General features: G+C 41.1%; 1 protein-coding gene across 2 annotated transcripts in view; it reads left to right on the top strand.

The window, feature by feature from the left end:
- The window catches only part of MAPRE2 (microtubule associated protein RP/EB family member 2), a 98,056-nt gene that overhangs the window by 7,015 nt on the left and 64,239 nt on the right, over nucleotides 1-26,802 (top strand). The window contains exons 1-2 of one of the 2 annotated variants that reach the window (XM_066181722.1): nucleotides 3,506-3,646; nucleotides 19,763-19,824. In XM_066181722.1, the coding sequence (XP_066037819.1) occupies nucleotides 3,575-3,646; nucleotides 19,763-19,824 (134 nt within the window). In that variant the 5' untranslated portion in view covers nucleotides 3,506-3,574. Of the gene's footprint in view, nucleotides 1-3,505; nucleotides 3,647-19,762; nucleotides 19,825-26,802 lie in introns of those variants that run through there. The other variant, XM_066181732.1, reaches the window with a different exon arrangement.

Genomic DNA, 26,802 nt, shown 5'->3' with positions numbered 1-26,802 from the left:
TTTCTGTAGAAGAAGGGGTTGTGAGGTGCAGCTGAAACCAGTCTGGGGAATGTCACAGGAAAACTGTATTTGGTGAAGTTTTGAACAGCAGCTCTAGGTCTCTTGAAAGACCTTTGAAGTGCAGATTAAATAATTCCAGATGATGACAAAAAATTTTGTTAAGAAAACAAAAGATCTGGGCTTTCAGCCACTTCAGGGTAGTTGGTTTTGTGCCTGGAAAGAACCCTGCATCCACACACTGCTGCTCTCAGGCTGCTTCTGTGGAGTGCCCTTTTCTTTCTCATCATACAAGATGATCTTATGAGATTTTTCACATTCTTTATCTGTGATCTGTCTCTTCCCCTGAGCTGCATCCTGATTTCACCACAAAACTGACAGTAATTCTATTGTGTCAGTTTGCTTTTTAACTTCCTCTGGCCTTTGCCTAAAAGGATCCCCCATTTTTCATAGTAACATAGAAGAGATCATAGAATAGTTTGGGGTGGAAAGCACCATTAAAGGTTACCTAGTTCCAAGCCCCCATTCCTGGGTGGTTCTGGACCAACAGCGAACACACTGACCGTGCCACAGAGTCCCCACTCTGGCTGCTGTGCACCTGAACCCCACCTTTTACCAGGCAGAGCCTTGGTTGCTATTTGACAACTCTCTTGTTTCCAAGGCTGGCCCTGGGTTCGGTAGGAAAGGTCAGCCTTAGCCCAGCTGTGCAGCAGAGCCAGAAAGTGCTGTACTTGACCAAGAGGAATGAGAACAGCCTCTGCATTCAGAGGTTGAACATGCTGCTTCATTAAACCAAGAGCTTTTGATTCAGGGGGACCATGAAGAGGGAGGGGACTATGAAACAAATCAGGATGAAAGTTGTAAGTTTTCCCCTTAACATGAAATGTCAGCAGGCAGATTAATTCTATACATTAAAACATTGCTTCCTCACTAAGTAGGGGCAGATTTAGAGGAGATCTTGTAACTGTTCTTGCTCAGGAAAGTAAATGTGTTTTTAAGGATGGCCTTTGCATGCCTGGAAGCAGATGGCAACAGCAGGTGACATTATTAGTACAGGTACTGCTGAAGTGCCTCCCCAGTAAAGACCAACCTACCAGCCCCTTGCTTGCAGGCGTGTACTCACCTCTCCTGCTTTTGGCTGCTAAAATATGATCTGGTCAACTAAGTTTAGCAATTTTCTCTGGTTATAATGGCAAAAAGTGTGATCACACCTACAGCTGCATAATGCTGTGTTTGCCATTAGGACGGTAATAAAGTTGTTCTGGCAGGCAGTGCAGATGGGCCATCGTCTTTGTAAGAGCTGTTGGTCATACTCAGAAAACAAGACTTTAGACTTCTTTTTTTCATGCATGGTGATTATTAGGAATGAATCCCAGGCACTGAGTATTTTATCTATTGATTTTATTTGCTAGCTGCTACAGATGAGACTGTTTCATGTTTCAGTACTGGGGTACAGGTACTACCAGCTGAAACAGCAAGTCCTTTGGAAATTAAAGCATCATCTCTGGTATCTTCCCAGTGTGGTATTCCTAAACAGAGCATGGTTCCAATGAGGAGGTGCATCTGTACAGTGTGAACTGCACTGAGCACAGCATGCTAGAATTCCCATCCTGATTTCTAGTCTTGCTCATCTCCTGTGATATTCCTCCTCCTTTCACCCACACCTGTGGATTTCCCCATTTTGTCTGGGAACATCAATTCAAAAGAAGTGATAACCCAGCCAAGGATGTCAGAACTGACTGTTTAGTCAGTCTTTGCTGAAGTGGAAAGAGAGAAAGCTGGCCCAGTGTGAGCACCTTTGCTAGAGGACCTCACAGATAGGAAGGAAAATGAGCTTGTCTCAATTTCTCACAACTCTGCATTTCAATTGAACTGCTTTCTTTTCTCTTGCATGATATGTTTAATTTGTGAACTCACTCAAAACGTATCATTTCTTCAGAATCATCAGACATTCTCTAAGGATTGAAACTTTTTTATTAGCCTTGGAGAATGCTGTAGAATCTTTTTATTCACATACAGTAAAACATGACATTACAGACTTCCAGCCACAGCAAGAGACATAGGTATCTCTGTCCTTTAAATATGCATTTTAAAGTCAATGATGCTTTATCCCACCTGCAGAAGTACAAAAGCAGTGAAAAGTGAATGCTGTAGTTTTTCATGCAACATTGCTTGTTGCAATAAAGGTGGCTTTCTTCCTTCATCTGACATCTGGGAGTGTCTAATATTGAAGTAAAATTCCACATGGATATATATATTTTTTTTAAAGACCAGTTAGCATTTTCGGATAGAAATGGCCTGGTACTGTGAAAAGGGATGAAGCTTCTTCTTGTAATACTCTTTAAAGATTTGGCCCAAGTCACTTATTCTCAAGAAAATACCTCTGCTCTTTGTATCAAGATGGAACAATCACTTCAGTTAAATACAGGAAATGTTGGGTATAATAGTCATTACTTGCACAGATCTTGTTAACAAGAACATAATTTCCTAATCGCTCCCTTGAAAGCAAACCCAGATGATAGAAGCATAGTTGAACTTCTGCCAAACACCTCAAGAACTCTTATTTCACACCCAGTCTCCTTCAGGAGTGCCAGGATAACCTCAACTATTCAGTGAAAAATAAACCCCAAATTTAAGCCCTAGGTTTCTAGTTCCTCATACTTGCACCCTTGAATACAAAAAACTACCAGTTGGGATAGTACAAAAAATTAAGAGACGAGTGCAGCCACCCAGATGCATTTGTATTACACACCAAGGCAATATAAAACTCTGCAGGCAGTATTGCCCAAGTGGAAACATCCTAATCCATTGCCCCATCCTCTTGAATTAGACCTTGAGAGGAAAGAAAATTGAGGGATTTTAAAATATAGAGTACTTAGAGGACAAAAGAACAGATTCTAATTTTTATTGGTGGTCCCTCTGTAGTGAAGGCGTGTGTGTGATTTAATGAGTCATGCAAAGGGCTTTGATGTTGCATCATCTTCATTCTGTAAGTGATGAAAACAAGAGCCTCCACTGGTGGTGGAGGCTTGTCTTGAGGTGATGCAATTGGAAATTGCTGCAAGTTCATAGATATGCTGCTTTTCAATATAATGCATTTCTAATACCAATAAACACTCAAAGCTGATAGACTTTCCTCAAGTTGTTACAACACTGCTTTTAAAAAGCAGACAGCTGAGGAAGTTCACCCATTGGATGTTTGCAGACCATGTTGCTGGAACTGCAAATATGGGAGACAAATTTAATTGTGTCTACATTTCCCTCATCAGCTTGTGAAACTGTCAGCTAGTTTCCTACTCAAAAAGACGAACAACCCCAAAGCAGCACATGAGTAGTTGATAAAATTATTATATTGCTTCAGAGAAGTTTTTTGGGTTTTTTTGGTGTGTGTGTTGTTTTTTGGTTTTTTTTGGTAGGGTTTCTAAATAGGATGAAAGGTGGAGCTACTCATTTAGCCACACCCATAGTGAGGTTTATAAAGAGAGGTTAGCTAAGGGAAGCTCTTTTCTACCAGTCCATGACAACAGCCAGTTTCATTTAACTGGTTTTTATCTTAAAAAACAATACTAATCCTACCATGTCAAGGCTTCTTAAAGGTCTCCGTACTGGGGATACTCCTCTAAATGAATCTGTGAGACAGCAAGGTAAGGTAAGTCATGGAATCTACTTTACTACTTTAATTCCTTTTTTACACCTAATAATTCTCTGTCAGAGTATTACTGTCATTTCAAAGGTCTGTGTTTTCTCTTCCATTTGTGATAGAAGTTTTGTTCTCTATAGCTTTTAATCCTCTATCACTAAGTCAAATGGAGAAAAAGCAGCCTTAAAAAAGCATCCCCAAACCTGCAGAGGTTGTTTTTTGTCATGGGGTAGTTATGCTTAAATACTGATGACTTTGAGGGCTAATTTGTACCACCTGGCCACAAAACTTATGGTTAATGTGGCTGTTGTAATTGTGCTGCTGTTTATCAGTCATACCAATATTAACTTCTCAAGCATACAAATAAAAGATATGCTATGATTTATTGCACAATTGCTGTGGCTTAGTCATGGCTCTTTGATACACCCAAAAATCCTGCTATAATTTTTGGTTTCTACTGTATCACAGTTTCCTTATATATACGCGCACAGGATTGTTTATGAGTTACTCTGTTCAGCAGAGGCCTCGTGAGTGACAGTGGATGTCCCTCCATGAGATCAGGTGCCATAAATTTTTTTTGCTCTTGAACACAGGTGTTTGTGTTGGTACAATAATTCCAAGGACAGGTCTGTATCGGTTTACAAGATGTCTGGGTGAAATCTTTTCATAGTCTCTTACTGAAGTCAAATGCAATGTATTAAAAAGTGACCACAACAATACAGGATGTGTAGCATGGATGTGGCAAGAGCACTGGTCATCATGAAAAATACCTCTCTCGTTACACTGTTTACCTAACTCTGGGTTTATTGCTGGTGTGATGGTAAAGCAGAACTGTGAGGAATTGGAGAGAGGGGGATGAACCTTAAAAGCACTTTTTAGGATCTCCTTTCAGGCTTCTGGGAAACTGGATGGAAGTGTGGTTGGATTTCTTTGAAAACTTGATATGCAACTAGATACAAGTGTCTTAACTTTCTTCTCCAATTACTTTATCTGTATGTAACTAAATCAGAGAATAGTAGTAGGTTTTCTTTTATAAGCCTTCAACATAGAAGGAGTAGAAGTCAGTGATATTTTTTGTTACTAATTGCATCAAAAATGTGGGAATATTTGAGGGTCACTAGTATACCAGTGTTCTGAGCATGTTCTGGAATAGCTGACGGGCTACAGAAATAACCAAAGTAATGTTTTCCACAGAACTGGCGCTCTTGATAGGTTCTCTTTTTCAAGCTGTAAGCAAAACTGAGAATTAATGTATTGGCAAAAGCTGACTGATGGCCTCTTGGGCAAAATGTCATGATGCAAGTTGGAGAGACTGTCACGGCATTTTGACTTTGTGTGATTAGTAGATGTGAAAAAATAAATGCATCTTACATCTGTACAGACACATTTTCTGCCTTGATAATGCTGTGGCATTTCTTTGGAGCTTCTGCTGTCAATGTTTAACATGTAGGATGCTTAACTTGTGCAGTGTGGTCATTTCTGCTGCCTACCATATGTTTTCACTGATATGTAGCAAATTGTGGCTGTGCTGGATTGTGGTGAGAAGAGTCTTGTATGAAAGCATAGCATCTCCTGCAAGGGTGGGCCCTGGGCTTTATCCACTGCCATTCTTCCGGAGGTTGACATGCTGCAGTTACGTTGTTGATAGCTATTTTTAAGTGCATTGCATTTATTTTAAGTAACTGGTGTTGATTAAACTGTTAAAAAATATTTGCTGATATCTCTTGCTGTACTAGTACAGCAGATTGGGGAGATGAAGGAGGAGGAAAATACAGTCAATACTGGCAGAGAGTCTTAGGTGTCTCTGCTCTTGGATGCTTTTGGATGGGTTTTCTGGATCAGGGAGAAAGTTGAAGCTTTTTCAAGTGGGTAATGCAGAGTTAGTTACTTTTTCACATCATTGCATGGCTTAATATCTTTGTAAATTTGGTCACTCCCCCAAGCAGGGATTAAAGAGACTTGGAAAGCAATAATAGTGGAATACTTATCTAGCATAATTCTGACACCTGCTATTCAACACAAATTACTCAAGTGACACTGACTGTCCTATGGCTGATTACTTATTTTACTCGATAAATTTAGCTAAATCTTCAAAAGGCTACTTTTGAGTAGCCAAACTACAAGCCTACTTCTGCCATCTTCCTTTTCTGATTTGATTTTTGGAGCCCCTTATGTACTAAATGTAGGAAGACTTCTTGGTGGCAAGCTGACTAATGAAGAGACAGATGGCCAATGGTGATCTCTTGTAACTTCCTTGTAACTTCTTTGGGGCAGTGTATGAAGACTGACACTGGCAGTAGCATTACCTTGACATGGTATTCCATTAGTCCCTTCACATTTCAAAACTTCTGCTATCAGAAGACTTAAGCAGAAAATTCAGCATATATAGGTGGATGCTAAAACTGACTCTGGCTCTGGATTCTCACTCCTTAATTCATGCATGGCAACACTGGTGTGTTCAGAGCCAAGCTGGAGGAGAGATGTGGGGCAGTTTGCAGGTTCTGCTGGGATGAGTGCAGGGGTGGTTGTGGAGAAGAGTCTGGTGTGGGCAGCTTGAGAGGGTCCAAAGGGAGGGCAGACTGGAATGTGAGAGGCTCTCTCACAACTGCAGCTTCCAAGTCTGGGCCCAGCCTTTAAACTTTGCTGGCCTTGCACAGTCATCTGTTCCACTACCACCAAGAAAGGGAGTTTTCTGACTCCTGGATGAAAATAGGAATGCATTTCCTATTCTCTACATTCCTGGGCCAGCCAAAGTCCATTTTACGTGTACTGCCGAGAAGACCCAAGCTGACCCTGCTCAGCTGGATGCCTTACTGCTATATGGATTCCTCTGTTCAACTGTCATTTATTTAGGTTGTGAGATCCTTAAATAAGAATGCTCTACAGTTCTTAAAATAACTGCAGTTTCTTTAACATTATTTAATGTCCTTAAATAATGTATTTTTTCTCAGGGCAGTGCTGTCAGAGGACAGAGACAGCTGGCTTTTGTTGTCCTAGTTTAGTTGCAGTCAAACCAAGTTGCTGAGTTTTAACAGTTAATCTTGTAGACTTGCAGTTTTTCAGTTTTTATCCACCTGACAGTCATGCATATAGGCAACAATTTCCAACACAAGGAAGAAGACTGAAATTCAACTCCTTTGTGTAAACTGGAAGGGGAGTTGCAAAGGATGTGGTATGCAATAAAAACTCTCATTAAGTAACTGGGATCTAAATAATAATCTGAGAAAGAAATATAACTGCCAGTCAGATGTCACTTGGCCTTAAACAAAGTTTTTGAGGTGTGTTTGTAAATGCTTGAAGGCCACATCAGGTAAAGGATGTTCTTGGTATCCTGTGTATGACTTTGGGTGATGTATTGTCTCTGCTGCAGCAAAAATCTTCCACCAGGATGCGGGGGCTACAGGCAACATGTGATCATGGTAGAAAAACCAGATAGAGAAATCCTGTGCTGGGCTTGTCAGATGACAGGGAACTTATTCTGTAGCTGTGGAACAGACCAACAAGAAACGTTTGTCTGATGGATGGCAGTGATATCTCTCGTCCCCCCTGGTACAGTTCCGTCCATCAAAACAATGTGGCACAGAGGGATTGATGATGCTTTGTTGCAGCATCCACTGGGTGCTACTACAAGAAATTTGAAGTGCTGCCCTCTGATCTGTGATGGTGGAGGTCTTATTTCAGGTTTTATTGGTTTCAGTGATACATAATAAATCACAAATAAAATGTGTCTGTTCTGCAGTAGCCTAACTGTACCCACTTAAGTCCACTAAGATTGGTGAAACAGAATATAGGGCCTCTGATTTTCTTGGATATGTCCTGCTGGACAGCGTGGTGTTTATATGTGGTTTTTTCCCTGATAAAACTGTTTAAAACTTGAAATTGCCAGTAAGGATTTGTTCAGAATTGTGTCTGAGCTAAAAAGGAAAGGCATTTCTGCTTTATTCATCGCTGTAAGCATATGGGCTGGTCCTGGGTGGTGCTGGAGAGCCCACTCAGGAGTAACCAGGGAGAGCTGGGTGTTAACCTGTGTGCTTGCAGGGTGCTGCAGCAGGGCCTGAGCTTCATGGGGGAGCTACACATTCTTTTATATGAGCTTAAGTGAGGTGTTAGGGGCTTCCAGCCCACAAAACTGATTTTATTACAACATAAAAATAAATGCAAGAAGAAAAAGCACTTAGCAACAGGAGAGAAATCTGGTAGGTGAGCTGAAAGCTCCTTAATAATTTATACCTTCCATGCCCTATGTATATTGTGCAGGAGGGTCCTTCCCTCTTGCCTTTTCTAGTTGTCTAATTTTGTGACTTCTGAAGCTGAAGAAATTTTGTGCTGTCTCCAGTTTATTTCCACTTCTTGTTGGGTTTGCCTTTTGGTTCAAGTCCCTGGCACAAGCCCAATACTTTGCTCAGGCATCTCCCATTGTCCACTTGTGCATCACGTTGAACACGGAGGGGTTTCACTTCCAGCTCACCCTATGGAGTGCGCTCACAGCAGTTAAATAAATAGCTCTCTCTGTGTGTATAAACATAAAACCTCTTTGAGCTGGACTCTCCTGCCATGCTACAGGATGCCTTTCTGTTGGTATCAAGCACAGACAGGGCCATTTCTCTGGGATGGGGACTGACAAAACAGTGGCCTTATTGCAGTTTAAAAGAAAAAGACTATAAAAGAAGCAGTAACTTGTGTTCCTGGACTTATTGAGTTCTTAGTGTCAGAGAACTGTTACATTGGCTTGAACATCCTGTTTTCCTGCATGGAATAGTAGGGGAAAGAACATTGCACTGCAAACAAGAAAGGTTGTAAGCATCTCTACTGAATAAGGAAAGCAGGAGTGTTACTGGGATAAAAAATACTGAACTTCCTGGAGTAGATCTTGTCACCTGGTTGAAATTGGGACAAGTTCGGTTGTACTTTTCCTTACATATTTTGTATGTCAAAATATATTGATAATGTTCATATTTTGGATATTAAACTTCAGCATCAATTTGTCATCAAGCAGGAGTAGGAAAGCTGAACCCTGACATCTTGTCTTGCATTCAGCAGTTTCTCACAACACTTCATGCCGAGGGAAAACAGGACAACGCTGAAGTAAAATTATGTGCCTGTGCTCTCGACAGGCAAAAGGCATTTAGTTTGATAAGGTGCCAAACAGTGTCATTTGAGAGTGTTGTAAAGACTTCCAGCTGTCTTGTATATTCTAACTAACTCTCTGGGTGAGTTGGAATTTATCCCTGTGATGATTTCACCAGAAGTGACCTTGCCTGATCCAGTGACTTAAACATCAAGTGCAGCTTCTTGCATTCTCCTAGTAATATTTTTGACCAGGGCTGCATTTCTCTGAGCATCCTGCCCACTGCTGAAACATGGACTGTTTTCACAGCCAGGCTCTCCTCTCAGTTCCCTCCTTGCTTGCTGCAGGAGATGCTGCCCAGCTCTGTTGACTCATGTGGAAGGTGTGGCATGTTTTGACCAGGAATGGAAGGGTGTAAGAGAGCTGCAGCAGACTCTGAGATAGGCCCTGCAGGGAAATCAATCTTATGGGAAAACAAGGTTGAATCTCAGATTTTTGCTACGTGAGTTAATAAGCAGTCTGACTACCAAAGAGGGAGAAAACTTGGACTTATACCACCAGTATGCATAAAACTGCTCACTGGCTTGGGAGAGACAGCTGCTTTCAGCTGATGCTGGATGCTTCAGCTGCAGACACTATGCAGCTGCTCGCTTGTTCCATGAGTTACTACCTTGATTCACCTTGGGCATGTTCAGTTCAGTAGTATCTTGTAATGGGGACTTCCAATAGCTGACTAATCTTGATGAAAACAGAAAGGCTTTGTTAAATGAGTTCATACCTGGGAAATAAGGATTGTGTTTTCACGAGTTCTATTTAGAGCCCCAAAATGCATGTTCACCTTTTGTACATATATTTTATATCTAGCACTCTTCATTAAAGCAGTTGTGCCTGAAAATATCTGATGGTTGCCATCTCAGGAGCCTTTGATGCAAAGAGTGTGGGTTTATGCAAGGCAGGAGATGTGCCAATTGTTCTTTCAGGCTCAGCTGAAGGACACTCTGGTCATTCCACAGAAAAACAGCTACTGGGAGGCTGCTGCTACAGCAAGTGCCACAGTTTGAAGAGAGCTTATCTGCAACAGGGGCTGGGTTCTCAAGGGCAGATTGCATGCGCCTGAGAAGAAACAGTAAGACTTGTTATTCTGCACAGAATCTGCTGTACTGACAGGTTTATGAAAGGAGGATACAAACAAAACCAAACCCTCCCAAACACCATAACTGCCAGTTCTGCTAATCTAAGATAAAAGGCTTTGTCTTCTAAATGTGAAAAAATTGGCTCTTGTATAAATCTATACGGGAAATAGTGTGCATGTAAATGACAAATGAATCCAAAGTAGCTGTTTCTTCAGTTAAGTGATGACTTTTCTTGATTGGTTTGGCCAGCAAACAAAAAACATAAGTGTCTGGGAAAAGCAGTGAGAGAAGTAGCTACACTTAAATTGTGTATACTATTTAAATTAGTTTAGTGCTCTTCGAAATCAGTGCTTACACACAGTGTGCTGAAGGAAAAGCTTTGCAGAGCAGAATGTTGTGGAAGTTTAATTCAACCTGATACTGTAAAATTACAGTTACTGAAAACTTCCTAATTAGCTTTTTTTCTAATGAGTAAGTGATGCAAGTGTTCATGTTAGTGGACTGGTCCACTGTATACTGTGGCTCTTGTCTGCAGAACAACATGGAAAAACAGTAATTCAGATGAGCTTTGTACTGCAGCTTCTTGGAAGAAATATTGCAGCTCAATAATGCAGCCCAAAAATTTCTGATATCGTAGAATTCAAATGCAGGCTATCCTTTCAGAACAAAGCAAAATTAACTTGAGGGGTTGAAGCTTAGCAATCCATCTTTTGAATCCCCTCCCATATGACTTGCTTTATTGTGTCATGTCATGGAGTACTTAAATAAGGTAACAAGCTGTCAATCTTATCTCACTGACTGGAATATTTTTCCTTCAGCTTGAAATTCACAAGCTGTGATCAGGTAGCAATGCCATTGTAGCTGAAGGAGTAAAAGGTATTTATGCAGTTTTCATACATAGTCCTGCCCTGAAGAACCCCTCCATGGCTTTTTTTAGTTTCTCTTAATGTGGAAATGTCCTGCTCTACACACGCTCAATATCCCAAAAAAGCTCAGCTGGTTCTGTGCTTTCTTTATCAAATATACAGGTTTGAAGTTTTAGCTCTAATTACTTTTGTGAGATCATTGCCACAATGCAAGTGTTCTCAAGCTTCGGTGTATTTTAGCTTTCCCATTTTGCAGGCAGGAGGCCCCAAGTTTCTGACAGACCTTTTGTCAGTGCAAGTTTCTGATCCTTACTGAGAATATAGGTAGCTCTTATACTGGTCAGTGAAGTTCCTCTTCTCGTAGTGATAAGTGCTACTGCATCTGGGTAGGGTAAGCAAATCAGCACTCACTGCTTTGAAACATGAATAAATGCCAAGTTGTACTTCTCTGCCTACTCCCCCAAGAGATCCAATCCTGTCAAATCCCCAGATTTTGTTACCTGTGTCAAGCACAGCAATCACCTCCTGCTTTCAGTCAAAATATGTGTGGAAGAGTGTGAACTTGGTGGGCTGTTCTTCCACCTTGTAGATGAGGAGGGCTGAAGGATTGACTCAAAACATGAGATGCTAGCGGAGATCTACCCCTTAGCATGTTGGAGAAGGCATAAAACCTTCCTCCAGTGTCTCATGATCACTGGGCTGTGACAATGTCACTGGGACCCCCTGCCCACCTTTTTCCACTGATTAAGTGATGTAAAAGATTAACATGGTCCTTTCAGCAGAGATGGGAACCCAGGGATGATTGTCACACTGGATCTATAGAAAAGTGACTCTTGCATTCCACCTAGGGAAACTGGATGGTTGAGATTGATTTGATGAAAAGGAGAGACTTCTTTGGCTTTTGGTTTATGGGAGCAACTGTGATGATCTGTGCAAGACAAGTGAGGTGATGCTACACCCTTCAATGTCCCATCAGCTGTCACATGAGCACCTTATCTAATCAGAGGTTCACAGGACATTCCTACAAACTATAGCCTTAAAGCCTCCATAGGTTTTTACAGACATAATTGTCTGCAAGTAATCCATTCTGCTCACTTAAGACAGGAGTCCAGTAACTCTTACCTTCTTCACCAGTGCTGTAAAGAAAATAACTTTCTGGATTAGATATATGTATTAAATATTATTTATTATAAATATATTTCTATAGTAAATATTTAGATTTCTAAAGACTGAAATAAAAATCAAGTTACAAGACTTGAGCTGCTTTAACTATTGTCACGGATACTGGAATCTGTCTTTACAACTTTGAAGTTGCTCCCCTTTTTCTGTTCAGCAATTTAAGGCAGAGAAAGATGCCAGAACTGTTAAAAGGACTGAGATGGCATTTCATACCCCCACTCTTTCCTGGGCTCTCTTTCCTGGGTAAGGCAAGCAGGCAACAAGCAGCCTGCAGTGATGATACTTCTACATGGAATCACTGGATGATACTGGTTGAAAGACATAATCTTGTCCACTCCTCTTCAAAGCTATCCCAAACAGATCAAGTTGCTCAGACACTTGTTGAGTTCTGAATATCTCAAACATTCAGATTTTCCAGCCTCACTGGACCAAGTGTTCAACCACTCTCATGATGAAAACACTTTTCCAAACACGTTATCAGGATTTTCCCTGTTGCAACTTGCCTGTTGCCTCTTGCTGTGTCTGTGTGCCTTTGAGAAGATCCTGGCTCCATCTTTCCTGCACCCTCCCCTTAAGTAGTTGAGGGCTGCAGTCATACATCCCCCGCACACCTTAAGCCTTCTCGTGTTCAGGCTGGACAAACCCAACTCTCTCAGCCTCTCCTGTATCACACACTCCATCTCCTTAACTATCTTGGTATGGTAGACAGGGCTCCAGTGTGTCTGTCACTGGTTTGTGGCTCCCCAGTACACAAGTACTACACTTTCGCAAGGGCTGAGTACAGTAATTACTGCCCTGGATCTGCAAGCCTAGCCCTGTGTAGAGTTGCGCTCCTTTTCTGCAAGGACATTCTGCTGAGCATTTTTCAATTTGTTGTCCACCAAGACCCCTCAGGTGTTTGTTGGTTTGTTTTTGTTTGTTTGTTTGTTTTTCTCTCTGAACTTTTTCTCCAGCTAGCTGGCACCCAGCAAGGTCATTCCTTCCCTGGAGCAAGAATTTGCATACTTGCTTTCCAGACCTGTTGTCCTTACCTCTTTCCTGGTGTGATATACAGGTAGTGAATCTTGCACTGTTTTGGAGAACTTTTTTACTTTTTAAAGGAAGTTACTGAATTCTGTAATTTAGCAAAGACCACCAGTTTAGACAATTTGTAGGCAAAGTGCTCAATAGGAAAGCACTAGGTTAAAACAGAGGGTTGGTAGGAGCATTTATCCCCCTCTGTCTAGCCACCTAAAGGATTTTTTCTGAATGTTCTCTAATGTGCTAAATTTTCTTCACTCACTGTAAAGAGAGATCTGAAAAACTAATCCCACAGTCATGGGGGATTCAGCCCATTTAATCTCAGGCACCCAAACTGATCTACCTGCGTTTTTCTCAGGCATAAGTTACTTTTTGAGTTAAAACATCTGACTTTTAAACCAACTTGCTCTCCTAAATGTTTTCCTGGTGCTGAAGTTCGTACATTTCATATCCCTGAAGCAATTTTGAGAGTCCCCCAGACGCTGCATAACACTCCTATGGAAGTTATCTTTGGGCACTTCCTACTGTGCTTGTTCAGCAGGCTTGTTTTCAAAGAATGTCAGCTTGGGTAATTCAGCATATTATAATACCATCAGGACTCCTCATGTTAACTTCGGGATTTGCTGTTTTAAAAGAACTTCAGAAAATGGCTCAGGTCAGAATAAAAAGACAGGCTTTTTTTTTTTTTTAATGTATATTTTAATGCTTTTCCCTTGAACCTTCTTTTTAATTCTAAGTTAATGGTTATTCTATAAGATCCCGCTACAAAATGAAGCCTAAAATTGAGTTTAGGAAATCATAAATCTGGAGGCTGGTGGTGAGTTGACCTGGACCAGTGCAGCTGCTGCTAGCTGCCTTCCATGTGTCTGTTACTCCCTCCTCACTGAACACGGGAAAGAAGCCTTTGTGTTGTGCCTTAGCTCTGTGTTTCCCCTACTCTTTAGACCATATCTGAGGAGTCTATGTCTGCTTTCCAATCTTGATATTCCATCCCATTCTGTGGAGTTATTCCCTATGCCTGTTTCTGGCCAACAATACCAGCCAGTGAGACAGACCCTGTTCTCCCAGTGGTGATGTCCCAAGGATTGATGGGGCCTTGCTGTGTACTATAAAAACCAGGAACTGTCCCAGATTTACTTTTCTAAATCTGAAAAAGAAAAAAAAAATAATAAAAAAAAAAAAACAACCAACCAACCAAAAAAAACCACAAAAAAACACCCAAAAAACAAAAACAGCAAAAAAAGAGTGACTTTGAAATTAGATCCCTTTTTGTTTCTGCTTCAGAGTGAATGGGATTCAGAGTTCTAGCAAAACTGCTGGGCAGCCCAGAGACAAATAAGGAGCAAACAGTTACGGCTGGAATGCCTTAAGGCAATATTATTGCCAAATTCTTTATAATGGGAAACCTTAGTCAGTGCTGGCTTTTCTTGCCTTACTATAAAACATGCATCATCACAGCATAACTTTGTTTATAAGGAAATATTAAAAAGAAATATGTTAAATCATTCTAGTGCATGAAACAAAGCAGAAACCTGATCAGCTCTAGTTATTTTTAAACCAAATGCTTTCTGTAAGATGATATAATGACTACCAGGGAAAAAAAAAACAACCAACAAAACAGCAAAACAAAACAAAAAAAAAACTACCCCATAATACATGAATATATACAGAAGTGCGTCAACAGGAAACTGCAGTCCAGTGTGCAAACTGCAGACATGCACCACACAAAATTGGTGGCTGTGTTCGATGTAGAAGTCAACAGATACAGGCAGGAGCTGACAGTGCGAAGTGGAACAGACTTTTAGTTGTGTGATAGAAATTGAAACGCAGACATCAATGACTCTGAACTAAATTTTCAAGAAAAGGATGCATCAAATAATTGAAGGAAGATTGTTTTCTCCAAATGGAGCAAAGAGAAACATTTTTTGGAGATAAGTGAGATGTGGCAGCCTGCTGCTAAATACAAAGAATGATAAATACACAGTCTCATCTGGTCATCCTATTAGGTCTGCATCTACTGCTGGATATACTGGTTTGGCATTGCTTGTCGTGCAAAAAAGAGTTTGCCAAATCTGTCACACTAGCTAAGTAAAATCACACAAACTGAGCTCTGTTACACCCTTTCCAAGTAGGAAGATAATTACTGCACCTCAGAGTTTCTGAGCAGGAAGGCAGTGAAGGTATTTATTCATAGGAGGAGGACAGGTAGGCTGCTGTAAAAATGTGGGTGTCACACTGCAGTTGGCTGGATCTTTGAAGTGTCTGCAAGTCACTTGGATCATGGAAATTCCCCTCTGATACAAATTGGTTTACTGGTCTATAGGAAGAAAAATCTACAGGCTTCCCAAACAGAGTAGAAGTCTTCCTGAGAAAGGATGCATGTTCTTTCCTACAAAGTGCTAAGTAGGACATGGCTGGATTTACTTTATATGTAAATGACCAAAAAAGTTTGTTTGCTTTGTAAATGAGAGGGAGGGAACAGAGTCTTATAAGAAATCTCTAGGACCTTTTTTGTGCCAGTAGATGACTTGAAATCAGAGCACTGGAGAGAAGCAGAACTGCTGGGACAAATCCGTGTTTGGAATGGGAAGAGCAAAAGAGGTGGGAAGCGCTCGGTACCAGCATCTCACATCTTCTGGGACTGCCTTGCTTGTGAAGCACTCTGGGTCAGACCCAGAGTGGGTTTCTTGTAGTTTAGATAGTATTGAACTCATCTCTGTTTCTTGACTTCTTTCCTTTGGGTCTTTGCCTTTGTGCTGTCCCCGTAGTGCCACAGAGCCAAGCCCTGAGCAGATGCAGAGGAATTACTCAGGAACAGTGAGACAGCATAGGGCTGGGCTCTTAGTTACCAGTAAGTTGAGAAATCTGCCAAACTGTGAAGTAGATGGGGATTTTTGTTTTGGTTTTTGTGATTCATGCACAGCTCATAAAAACAGTCGTTCTTTCCTTTGACATTGGAAGCTGTAAAATTAATGTGTCTGTTCATCTTTTCAACAGGAAAGCATATGTAAATAGTGATATACATGGTTTTCTGATTTACACTCTAAGTTTGTCCATTTCTGTAATTTGTCAAGCTATTCTCCACTCAGTAAATGCCTGGATAGCAGCCACATGGGGTTGCTTGAATTCTTTCAGTTGCTAAAAATAAGTTGATTTTGAAGTTTTTTTCTGTAACTACTGAGGATATTTGAGGAAATAATCAGTGACTGTCAGCCTATATTACAAATTGTTTTCATGCAACATCTCATTTCCAGTCTTTGGCAGGGGGAAGAAAACAGATCTGTGCAGTATGGAAGAAAGTATCCAGTGCACAGAGAGACAGTAGCAGAAGACAGGGCTCAGTGCCCACAGGGGAAACACAGTTTCTGGAGACAAAGTTTTGAACTAGAAGGCATTTTATTTAAATCACTTTAATTACATTCTGTCCTAACTTTTCCTCCTTGGTCCTCCAAACTAACAACTATGGGTACTACTTTTCATATTACGATTGTAGGGTGTGCTTCTGGATGCTGTTGTTCCTTGTTTACTAGAGATTCTCTGATGTACATTCTTCTTCCATTTAGTTGCTTTGCTTTCTACTTGTGTTCTCATATCCCTCTTTCCCAATTCGTGTTTTGTTTGGGGTGTTTTTTTGTTTTCATTTGGGGTTGGTTTTTTGGTCAATATACATTCAAATAAATTCAATGCTTTACAGCATATCAAGGGGTATTATTATAGGAGCCCCCTTCTGCTTCAGTTTGTGTCAGTAGGTTCAGCATTGTGGGTGCAGGAATAGCTAGTGTGCACAGGGAGAAAAAATACATGCTGAGAGAATCAAGAGAAATCCTCTTGAGACCAGGTAGGCCCTGGAGAGTGTCAGTCCTGCTGAATCCACTGGACACCCCAAGATCCCATAAACTCTGAACTGTAAAAGTTTGCCAAACCGTGTAGGCCGCAGGGCCGTGTACACAGCTGGTGAGGGAAGGGAAGGGACCCCTAGGGACTCTCTGGAAGCCAGTGGCCCACTAGTCTGACCCCCCCACCTGGGTTTCACTTCCCGACTGCAGCTGTAGCAGGGACAAGGGGTTGTGGGATGGGGAGAAGTGAATTCACTATGTGAACAGTCATTGGCTACTAATAAAAGTTACTCAATTCTTTTAATAACAGCTAAACTCAAAAGCGTTTTATGATAAACATTGGTCTGTTTCCCCACAATGTAATTCACTCATCAGGGAGAGTCTAATATAGGGAACTTGCAGCTACAGGTAACTTTACACATGGCTGCAAATATTTGCATTATAACATAGAGCAAATAATAAATTTCTGCTCTGAAAAAAAGAAAAGCATAATCGTATTTATCTGTTTTACTACATAGGATTTTCTGAAGCTACTCTTTAAATTGATCTTAATTTTTTTTTTCTGTATCTTAAAGTCTTTTCCATTTTCCTGATCCTCTACATCTTCATCCTCTTGTATTTTACCCCTTTTGACTGTGTGTTCCAATCTGGAAGAAGGAATTGCTTTAGGTGTATTGATAGGTGACTTTTTAGGAGATGGGAACCTACTTTAAAATCAGTTCAGCCTGTGTGTGTTGCAGAGTTTTGGGGAACTGAATTGAGCTTGCTGGCTTTTGTAGTGGTGATGTGATGCCAGTGTCTGCTGCTGAAAGCTGTGCATGGCCTGCTATGAAGTAAAAGGACATGGCATCCTTTTCTCCTTGTCTTCATTGCACATGGTTATCCCTCCACCTTTTCAATGGAGACTCCAGCTATCCATCCTTACCTTCCTCACACCCACTGAGTAGGACCTCTGCTGCATTCCTTCGTCCACTTAAATCAAATTCCACCCTAATGATCCAGTGTTTCCTACCACTCCCTTGCCTGGGTGCTGCTGCAGCATCTCAAGCCAGAAGGACGGGTTGAGGTGTTGGCACGGCTTGTGGAGTAGGTGGAGACCTGGCAGTGGTGCTGCACACAGCAGCAAGTGCCAATTATCTCATCTGGCCACAGTGATTGCACTGCTCCCTGCAGCTCAGGTAAGTACCTGTTTGCAAGCAAAAAGGCAGGAACTGTTGCTGAGATGTACCTCTTTGGTTTGACCTGTGCGAGCATCAGCAGAATCAGCTTCCAAGTTTTAGGAACCTGTGCTATGAGGATTTTTTTTTATTTGAGGCAATCTGAATGGAGTTCAGTGTGGTAATATTATTCAATTCCCACTCAAACCGAGTTCTACATACTGAAGACAATTAACTAGTTATCCCTGTCTTTAATATGCCTTAAATATAGTGTATATATATAGTATGGAAAACATTCCATGAGTAAATCATCATATTTTTAACAGGACCACTGTCTCTCCTGCTGCTATCTGTTAAAAGTTCTGGTCAACACTTCCTGGTAGAAGATGTCTTCTTCTAACCATTGTCTCAACTTGTAAGGATGGGACACTCGTGTTGGAGTGGTGCTGCCAGATCCCAGCTTAACTTCAGAGGGGCACTACTTGAGCAAAAGCCAATATACCATGATGGATTTGCTGTTCCTTTGCCAATAGGATGCCTGAGGTTTGTCAGCTGTGCTGGAATCACTTTCCACATTAAACAAGTGGAGGAAAAACATTACATTGAAAAGCAAAGCTTAAGAGGCTTGGAGAGATTCAAAGAAACAAAACAATAATATGTTTAATAGCTAATTCCCATTCTGGTTTGGCTTTAAGGTACCTTCAGCCTTCCAGTTTGCTAGCAGGTTCCTAAGTTCTCTGCCAGCATGAGTCACAGCTTCTGGAGCTGGGATCCAGTCCTTTAGACAAGCCATTTTTAAAGGCCTGTTTACCTTTTCCAGATGATAGTGAATTATAGTGAGAGTTGCTTAATGTTTTCCTCCTCTTAACACAGGGGTTTTGATGAATCTAAATTCACCTGTGGGAGCTTCTTGCATCCTTTGGTCCCTGATGCAGTCCAAGTACCCCTGGGATCCTATTTGGTGTAGTTTTGTGCTATTATGCAGAGATAGGTGTCTTTGGAATACTCCTCCCTGCTGGGCTGTCTCAACTAGTTGACTAGGAATGCGAAACAAGCAATAACCAGAGCCCTGGTCTGACTGTGAACCATCATTTACCTGCTAGGAATGATATTTCCTGCTGACTGAGGAGTCAAATTAAGAAACTTAGCCACGTAACCGTAGTATGTAATTCAGGGCACAAACTGAAACCCATATAGCATTGCTCCATCTTATGTTTCCATAGTCTGTAATGTACCACTTGAGAGAATGGATGGGAGGACAAATTTAGCATTCATAGGCAATTCCCTCCAGGAACACAGAAGGGAATAGACTTTAATGTGGCTGCTACAAGGGGGCAGCACCATGATTTCATTGTTAAGTGAGACACTTCAAAGGACTGCCAGCGTTTTTGTGCTGTACTGGCAAAAACACAGGCTTTCCTGGATTACAGTTACTGTGCTTCTCAATGGCAGATTTTTTTTTCCCCTCTGAAAAGCTGTTCAGGCAAGTGCAGCAAGGCTCCAGTTGCATGACACAACAGTCATAACTGATTGCCTGTGCTTGGAAGAAGCCTGGTTGGATGAAGAAAGACCAGTGTGCCTGGAAATCATGAATAAACTCCAAATGCAGCACTGCATAAGGGAGCTCATAGACCTGCTACTATATCAGGGGGCATCTGATTGTTGTGCAGATGTATTAGACACTGAGCCATTGTGAACGCAGCTGAATTAGGGCATTGTAATGAAGGATTTCTACTCATTTCAGTTTTCAACATACGATTATTGCATCACTGCTCAACCAGTGCAGACAAAGACCATCCAGTGATTTTTTTTTTTCCCCCCCTCCTATTTGGTAGTTGAACTAAAGGTTTCATGTTTTCTTTTCAGTGCCAAATTGCTGCAAGGAACAATTCAAGCCGGCAACCAGGGAAAGTGTTTGGATGCACAAAGTAAGTATGTTTGTGCGTTTGTGGGGGTTTTTTTACCCAAAAACTTGTGTTTGATGTTTGTAAGGCAGTAGCTAGATAAGCTTGGTATCAATAACAAGTGATATTGCTTTCCATCATCTTTGACTATGTAATAGTCATGAAACAAAACTGATGAAAGCTAAACAAGAGGCCACAGACATCTTATAATGAATAATTTTATAGTAAAAATAATGAGGTTTTTTTTTACTGGAGTAAGAAGGAAATGGTGGCAGAAAGGAAATAAAAATAATTTAAAAACCTCTAGAGGTGGACAATGAATCTGACTTCTCCCTTCTGCTTGGGAGATTTGAGAAATTGTACCCTTCCTTGCTTTTGTTTTGTTAACTGTTAGCTCTTCTGCACTTTATTAGTGCTGCCATCATAAAGTTAAGTGGAAAAAAAGACCAAATTCCATGAAGCACAAGTACAGACTTAGTAATAAATGCCACACAGAATTTGTAAGCTGCTGTCCCTTTTAAAATCCCCAGCTATGGGCGTTTAACTTCAACCATCCAGCCTCAAGCTTGGCATCTGTGAAATCTGCTCAGGAAGTCACCTGGGGAAAGTGGAAGGACCAGTGATATCAGACAGCAGGCCCACAAGGTGGCAATGTTTAGAAAGCCTTCAGAAGGGATGTGCCCTGAACAGATCCGTGTTTCCTGCAGTTGTCATCACTTGCTGCCCTTGCACTATTTCTGCTGCATCGGTGCTGTTAAACAAAAAATGCCAGTGTTGCCAAAATGGAGTATAGGATACCTGGTACTAAACCTCTTGTTTGAACGGGTTCACCATTGGCAGTGCTCACCATACTCTGCTGGATACCATTCTTGCCTTTTCCCTCAGAAGGAATGTGCTGCAGCATTAGTGGTTTGCAGTGGCGTGGGGTTTCTTTATGCATAGCTAGTAATAAACATATGCATGGCGCTGAAATGATGCTCAGGCTGTGTAATGAAGAACTTCCATTTTCAAAACATACTGCAGCGTTTTTGCTAATGCTTGCAAAGCTGTTACAGTGTGTAAATAAATGCTAACTTTGGATGTAGGAGGCAGCTCAGTTTGCTGAGATACTTTGTGCTTCACAGCTAAAAGTGAAAAGACTTGCTTTACTGTGAAACTGGGGGGGGTTGCTCTAGGTTATGTAATGCCCTGCAAAAACAAAAAAAAAAAGGAAAAAGAAAGAAAAAAGAGAAATACTTAAATATGTTTGCAGAAAGATTTCTCTAAATACCTGATAAGTGTGAGAAATTATTCAGGATAAGTTCTATGGTAAATACAAGAATTGCCACCAGCAATTTTTCACCAGCACAGACATAGGTGAGTAGGAGAGGGACAGTTAAACACGGAGCCACACAGTCCAGATTCATCAGATTGCAAGACTAACTTCAACAGCAATTAGCAGAAATGCGGGGCTCAAGTGTACTTGGAGATTCTCAGGACAATCAGCCTATAATTTAGTCAAAAGAGGTTTGTATGCCTCAAGGATGAAACGATCAATCTAGACTACAGGAGGCATCTCAGAGCAAGAACTAGGAAAATGTAATGCTCTCCCCCATGGATGTGATCCTTCCCAGGAAGGTGTTGCAGATGGAAATGAAGGGGGACAATGCCCTGTGCTGAGCCACGGAGGCTCTCATCTGTTGCTGTCTGCTCTGGCATGGAGTGGAGGCTGCTCCTTCAAGTCAGGCTGCGTCACTGTGGTTATACTGGCATTGTCACAAGCACTTGGGAACAACAGGAAATCTAAAGAAAACTGAGAGCATGGAGATAGTGCACAACCACCAAGTGGACATTTATAAAAGCAGACTACATCCTACCTGTCTAACAGAAACTTATCTGACGTGTGCAGATTTCCTGCAATGTGTAACCCTTTCTGCGAAGCAACAGGCAGCTTTCCAGTGTATTCCCAATGCATTGCTGCTCACTGTTCAGCCTTTCCTCTTCAAATCCTTTAGTCCTTATGGTCTATTATATAGCCAGATGAAGATCTAGTTATCAGCCTTCTAATACCAGAGATTCATTATATTGCTGCAGAATTAGCTGAGCTATTACAATTCCAAATCCATGTAATACCCTATTATATACTGGTCTTTGCTCAGGAAACCTTCTGGTCAGGTGTCACATTCTGACAAATGTGTATATTTTTTCATGGAGTTAAGTTATATGGACATGAGGGGTGGATATTGGAATATTCAAGAATTCTTACAGTTCTTGTATTAGGTGCTCTCATGCATGACATGCAGATAAGGGCCCTTTTGGCAATAGAGATTCCTTGATTGATGCACTATCACCAAAGTAATTACAATACATCCTAACATTAGAAAGCAAGGCTAGTTTCTACTGGAACATTAGCTCAGGAATTGCTTGTTAGATTTCAGTTATTTTGAGATAGGAGAAGAGAAATAAAATACATTAAAAGTGTGTGCATATATGTGTGTGTGTGTGTGTTTGTGTATAAAGTGTATATAAAGTATGTTTGTATGATAAACTACTAATTCATGAAGTGTTCAGGGGAGATCTGAACAAAGGTCTGTATGAGCTCTTTTCTTCCCTGCAGACACAGATATTCTCTGGTTGTTCATGATAAAGGTGCATGTACTTACCCAAACTGGGCAGATTAAATAATTGCTCACTCCTTTCTCCTTACCTCCCAGCACCAACACTGGTGCAGAATAAACACTATTTCTAGATGAGGGCACTTTGTTTCCCACTTCGTTCCCTGCTACTTGTTTCCCCCAACTGCTTTGCACAGTGTCCACCAAAGAAGACCTGACTTTCCTAAGGGATGCCTTGCAACTTCAGTCAAAAGACTGGAAAAATGTGAAACAGGTGAACTTCTGGGCCGAGTGGAGTGCTTTTAAAGCATGTTCATTCTGTGGAAACACCATAAAGTCCCCCAAAATGCAGCGGAGGATGTCTGTTGAGGAGTCAGTCCTGCACAGAACACAGATGCTTTAGAGATCCAACATGAGAAAACCAGAGCTCTAAAGCCTGAACCTGAGGGAGCAAAGTTAACCAAATGGAATGTTTGTTTATGGCTGTGCACTCACCAGCCCAATTCCCTTCTTAACTTAGGAATTGGGTAGCTTGGATAGCCTTTTATGGTGCTGTCTGAAGATATTCTGAACTTTGGGGTGATATTTATTTTTCCAGTACCCGATACCAAAAATTATCCCACAGGAGCTCAGCAAAGCAGCTGATGATTCATCAGGAATGTAACTTTGCTTTTCAAAAAGATAACGTGTGGTTTTGTTCAGAGTTAATGAGATCCTTTCCAACACAGAAGCTGTCAACAGCACTGACGTACATTTACAGTTACAAAAACACAAAAACACATAGCCTTGTGGTTGGGGTTTTTTATTAAATAGAAACCTCATTTTCTACTGTAATGAGGAAAAGGCACTGTTTTCTTGCCACTAGTACCTTTTGTACTCAGAGTGTTAGAAGCCTTTTTTTACTATTATTATTATTTTATACACAGTGTCGCTGTTCAGAGGTTACAAAATGGGGCCACTTCATGCCAGGACTGCTGAAGCCATGATAATATAAAAGAATATACATTTAAAAAAAAGATGCCCTTGTTTCTAGTCATTTTTTATTGCCTTCTGCATTTTGCCTCTGAATGGTGCTTCATTTAGAAGCTGGAGAATCTTCATTAAAGGATGATTCAAGCAATGATTTGAGTTTTGCTCCAGCAGAAAAAGAAACCATAAAATTTAGGACCTTGAAAAATATTAATCCTTGTCAGATATATCGAGTATTTATAGTGCACGTAGATGCTATAAAAATAACTAATTTTTCAAAGTGGTTTCTAGATTTTATAAATATAATTTTGCATGTGCCCCTGTCCTGTGGTGTGGTAGGCACTGGGGAGCTTTCCTGGCCTCTTTTCCAATGCTGTTCTAAAGCCTGCATCTGCACAGCAGGCGTTGGGATACTGAACTGTGATGCTCAGGGCCTCCAGCAGCCGAGTAAAATCCAGAGATGGACAGGCACCAAGTATCAGCATTTTTTAAATATTTCTCAGTAATCACTGGAGCTGGAAGTTTTGGTTTTCATTAGCTGACTGCTTGGGTTCTTATTCAGTTCAGTTGCTCCATGATCTGCAACTTGCAGAAAATCACCCTGTGTACTGAGTCAGAGTAAAGTGGGAGTCACTGGCAATGCACAGCACACTAATGAGGTCGGGTGGAAGCAACATCTAAGTTGTTCCTACAGTAAAATTGTTCCTCATAATAATGGTTTCTTCAACCTTCTTAGAGACTTGTTTAGCACGAGGTCAAGCATGAGAAGGCCACTGCTGTGGACAGTGCTGTTGTGTTACAATGCAAGGTGGCAAAATTAGAGGTTTTCAGGTCTTGGGACCTAGTAATTTGTTGCACTCAAATCCAAATGTTGTAATCATCTGTAGCATCTTGCATGTCTGCTCCTACCTGATCCTGGAGCAGGCACAGGAACAGGCATTTGGTAGGAGGTGCAAAGGGGCAGAGGGGCAAAGTCAATGGCAGCTGGCTTGAGCCTTAAAAGCCTCAGCTGGAGATCTGCCACCAAAGTGTGCATAGCTGCCACCAGTGTTAAAAATCATCGCTGATCAGACCAGGTATATGTCATGGGTCCCAGTTCCTGTGGGGAGCACCAGTTTTAAGTCTCCCAATACCCATTCCTCATAGAAGGAAGCTGGCAGTGCCCCCATCTTCAGGTTTATGCAGTGGCTTCCATTAGAACTTCATCCTCTTACAAAAGGTCTGGATTTGGCACACCACTAATGACCTGAGCGGGATGTCTGGGATAAATGCCTTCTGAACAGCACTGCAGGAAAGTACCCTTACATCATGTTGTAGGTTTTTAAACAAATAACTAATTCTTGTCTTGTGTCTGTGTAGAAGAACAATATTGACTGTGCTCAAGTATTTTCAGGCTTGATCTGATTTCATAGCTAGGATCGTTTTTGTGTAATGTAAGAGGCTTCACATAATCACTCTTTTAAATCTACAGCTTATGTTTGACAAGTGGGTCATTGGTTAATGGAAGCAAGTAAATCCAGCTGTTTATCTTTTCAGTAAGACCATGCACTTTCTGTATGTTCTTGTCTGCTCAGAATGGAGACGTGTACATTTTTAATGGCCCTCCCTCTATTTCAGTGTAGAGGTGTGAGCTTTATCTTATACTTCATTTCTTCCCTACATTCAAATAAAATAAAGTCACAATATTACTTCTGCTGGTATCCCACCTGATCAGCAAATTTGTGGCAGCAGTTTTCGCTACTATTAATACAATTACTATGTGATTTTTGAAAAAAATTGTTAATTCATGAAGAAAATTTACTGTTGTACATTGCTTAAAAGTTTTCTTGTTCCTTTATTTCTCCTACCCTAGCCCCCAGTATTTCTGCGTGTTCCTCTCAACAGATGCACCTTCCACTAAAGCAGACCAGGAGTAGCTTTCTCCCAGATAGCTCTAACTCTTAACATTTTTTGGGCAACTTGAAATTTCAGGGTTACAGAAGTTGCTATGTAAGCCTTCTGTAGGATCCTAGTGTCTAAATAAAGCACTTGCAGCACTAAAAGTGCTCAAAGTATTAATGGAAACTTGGTCTAATAGGTCAAGCTCCAAAAGTCCTCTTAGGGAATGTCTGTCAGCAACATAATTTTTGTGACACAGTTTTCAAGTATTCTAATTTTTTTTTCAATTCAGACTACTAATATAAGCGTAACATGATTAAAGCCGTCTGTGAAAATTATTTTTCCTCCTCATGTGAAAGCTATCTTATTAATAAAGACTTAGCATAAACACTAAGATGATAATGAGCATTAACTTGCCAGGGGAAAGAGTCTGTTTTCCATCAATAAGTGAGAAAACTAAAACTTTCAGGTTAGTGAGGGTATTGTGTTAAGTAGCAATTAACTTATACTCTAAAAACAGTTTCTTTCTCCCAAATGCTCTAGTATGTGCAAATAGAAAGTATTACTTTAGGAGTGTGTTACAGGTCTAAATTCTTAACAGCAAGTTAAAAAGCGTGTGGGTAAGAAATTCTCAGGAAGTAAAGAGCAGAATTCCTCAGATGCTTGCATTTGGCCGGGAAGGAGCCTGAAATAGCTGAAAGCAACTCTATTTGTCTATGGGAAGACAAACTTCTGTTTTAAAATGTTGTGTGTAATGCATGTATTTGCTCTAGCCCAAAGAGGAGGCACTCCCAGATTTCTCTGTGAGCTAGAGATCACAAACAAATCCTTGGCAACCTAGTTTTTCAGAGGCGCTGAGCTGCCTCAGGGATTTTGGCTCTTTGGTGTGTTAATGGCAGCAATGTGTCACACGAGGTGTGTGAATCCTGGCTGTGATGCAGCCTTTAAATACAGGTGTCACTTCTTGGGGTGGCTGCGTGTGAAGGTGCATGCAGCTCAGCAGGCAGTACTGCAGCCCATTCCTCTCAGCCCGGCATAAAATGAGGCATAATTAGCTAATGAACAGCATGTTAGCTGGACAATAAGTATGCTGGGGACTTGTCTGAGGGAAGGAAACCAATTTGACCCAGGTTCTCTGCAGGTGGCTGAGGAAGGGAAGTGGAAATTGCCCAAGCCTACAAAGGATTATGCCTGACAAAGGAAGTGCTGGAAAGAATGGGAGAAAGAACAATGGAGAAACCTCAGGTGTGGAAGAAATCCTGAGATAAAAAAGAGGAGGCATGCATTTAGTTGTAGCAATGGAGAAGTAGGATTTGGTTTGCTTAGCTGCAGAGCTGGAAGTACTGAAACGATTAGAAAGCTACCTATGGAAGAAAAGATGGAGATGCACCATAGTGGTGCTGAGGATGACGCTTGCACAGACTTGTGACAGTAAGTGTTTGAGGAAGCTGGTCATAACAGCAGGGCCTGTTTCTGTGCTTGTAAAATGAGGAAAGCTGACAGAAATCAGTTTTTGTAAAATGCTGTGAATATCCCAGATAAAAAGCAGTTATCGGGAGAA

This window comes from Chamaea fasciata, unplaced genomic scaffold (genome assembly GCF_029207755.1).
Source record: "Chamaea fasciata isolate MVZ Bird 193981 ecotype frontalis unplaced genomic scaffold, bChaFas1.0.hap1 SCAF_1, whole genome shotgun sequence".
NCBI classification, from domain to species: Eukaryota; Metazoa; Chordata; class Aves; order Passeriformes; family Sylviidae; genus Chamaea; species Chamaea fasciata.
This window is presented reverse-complemented; position numbering and strand designations above follow the sequence as displayed.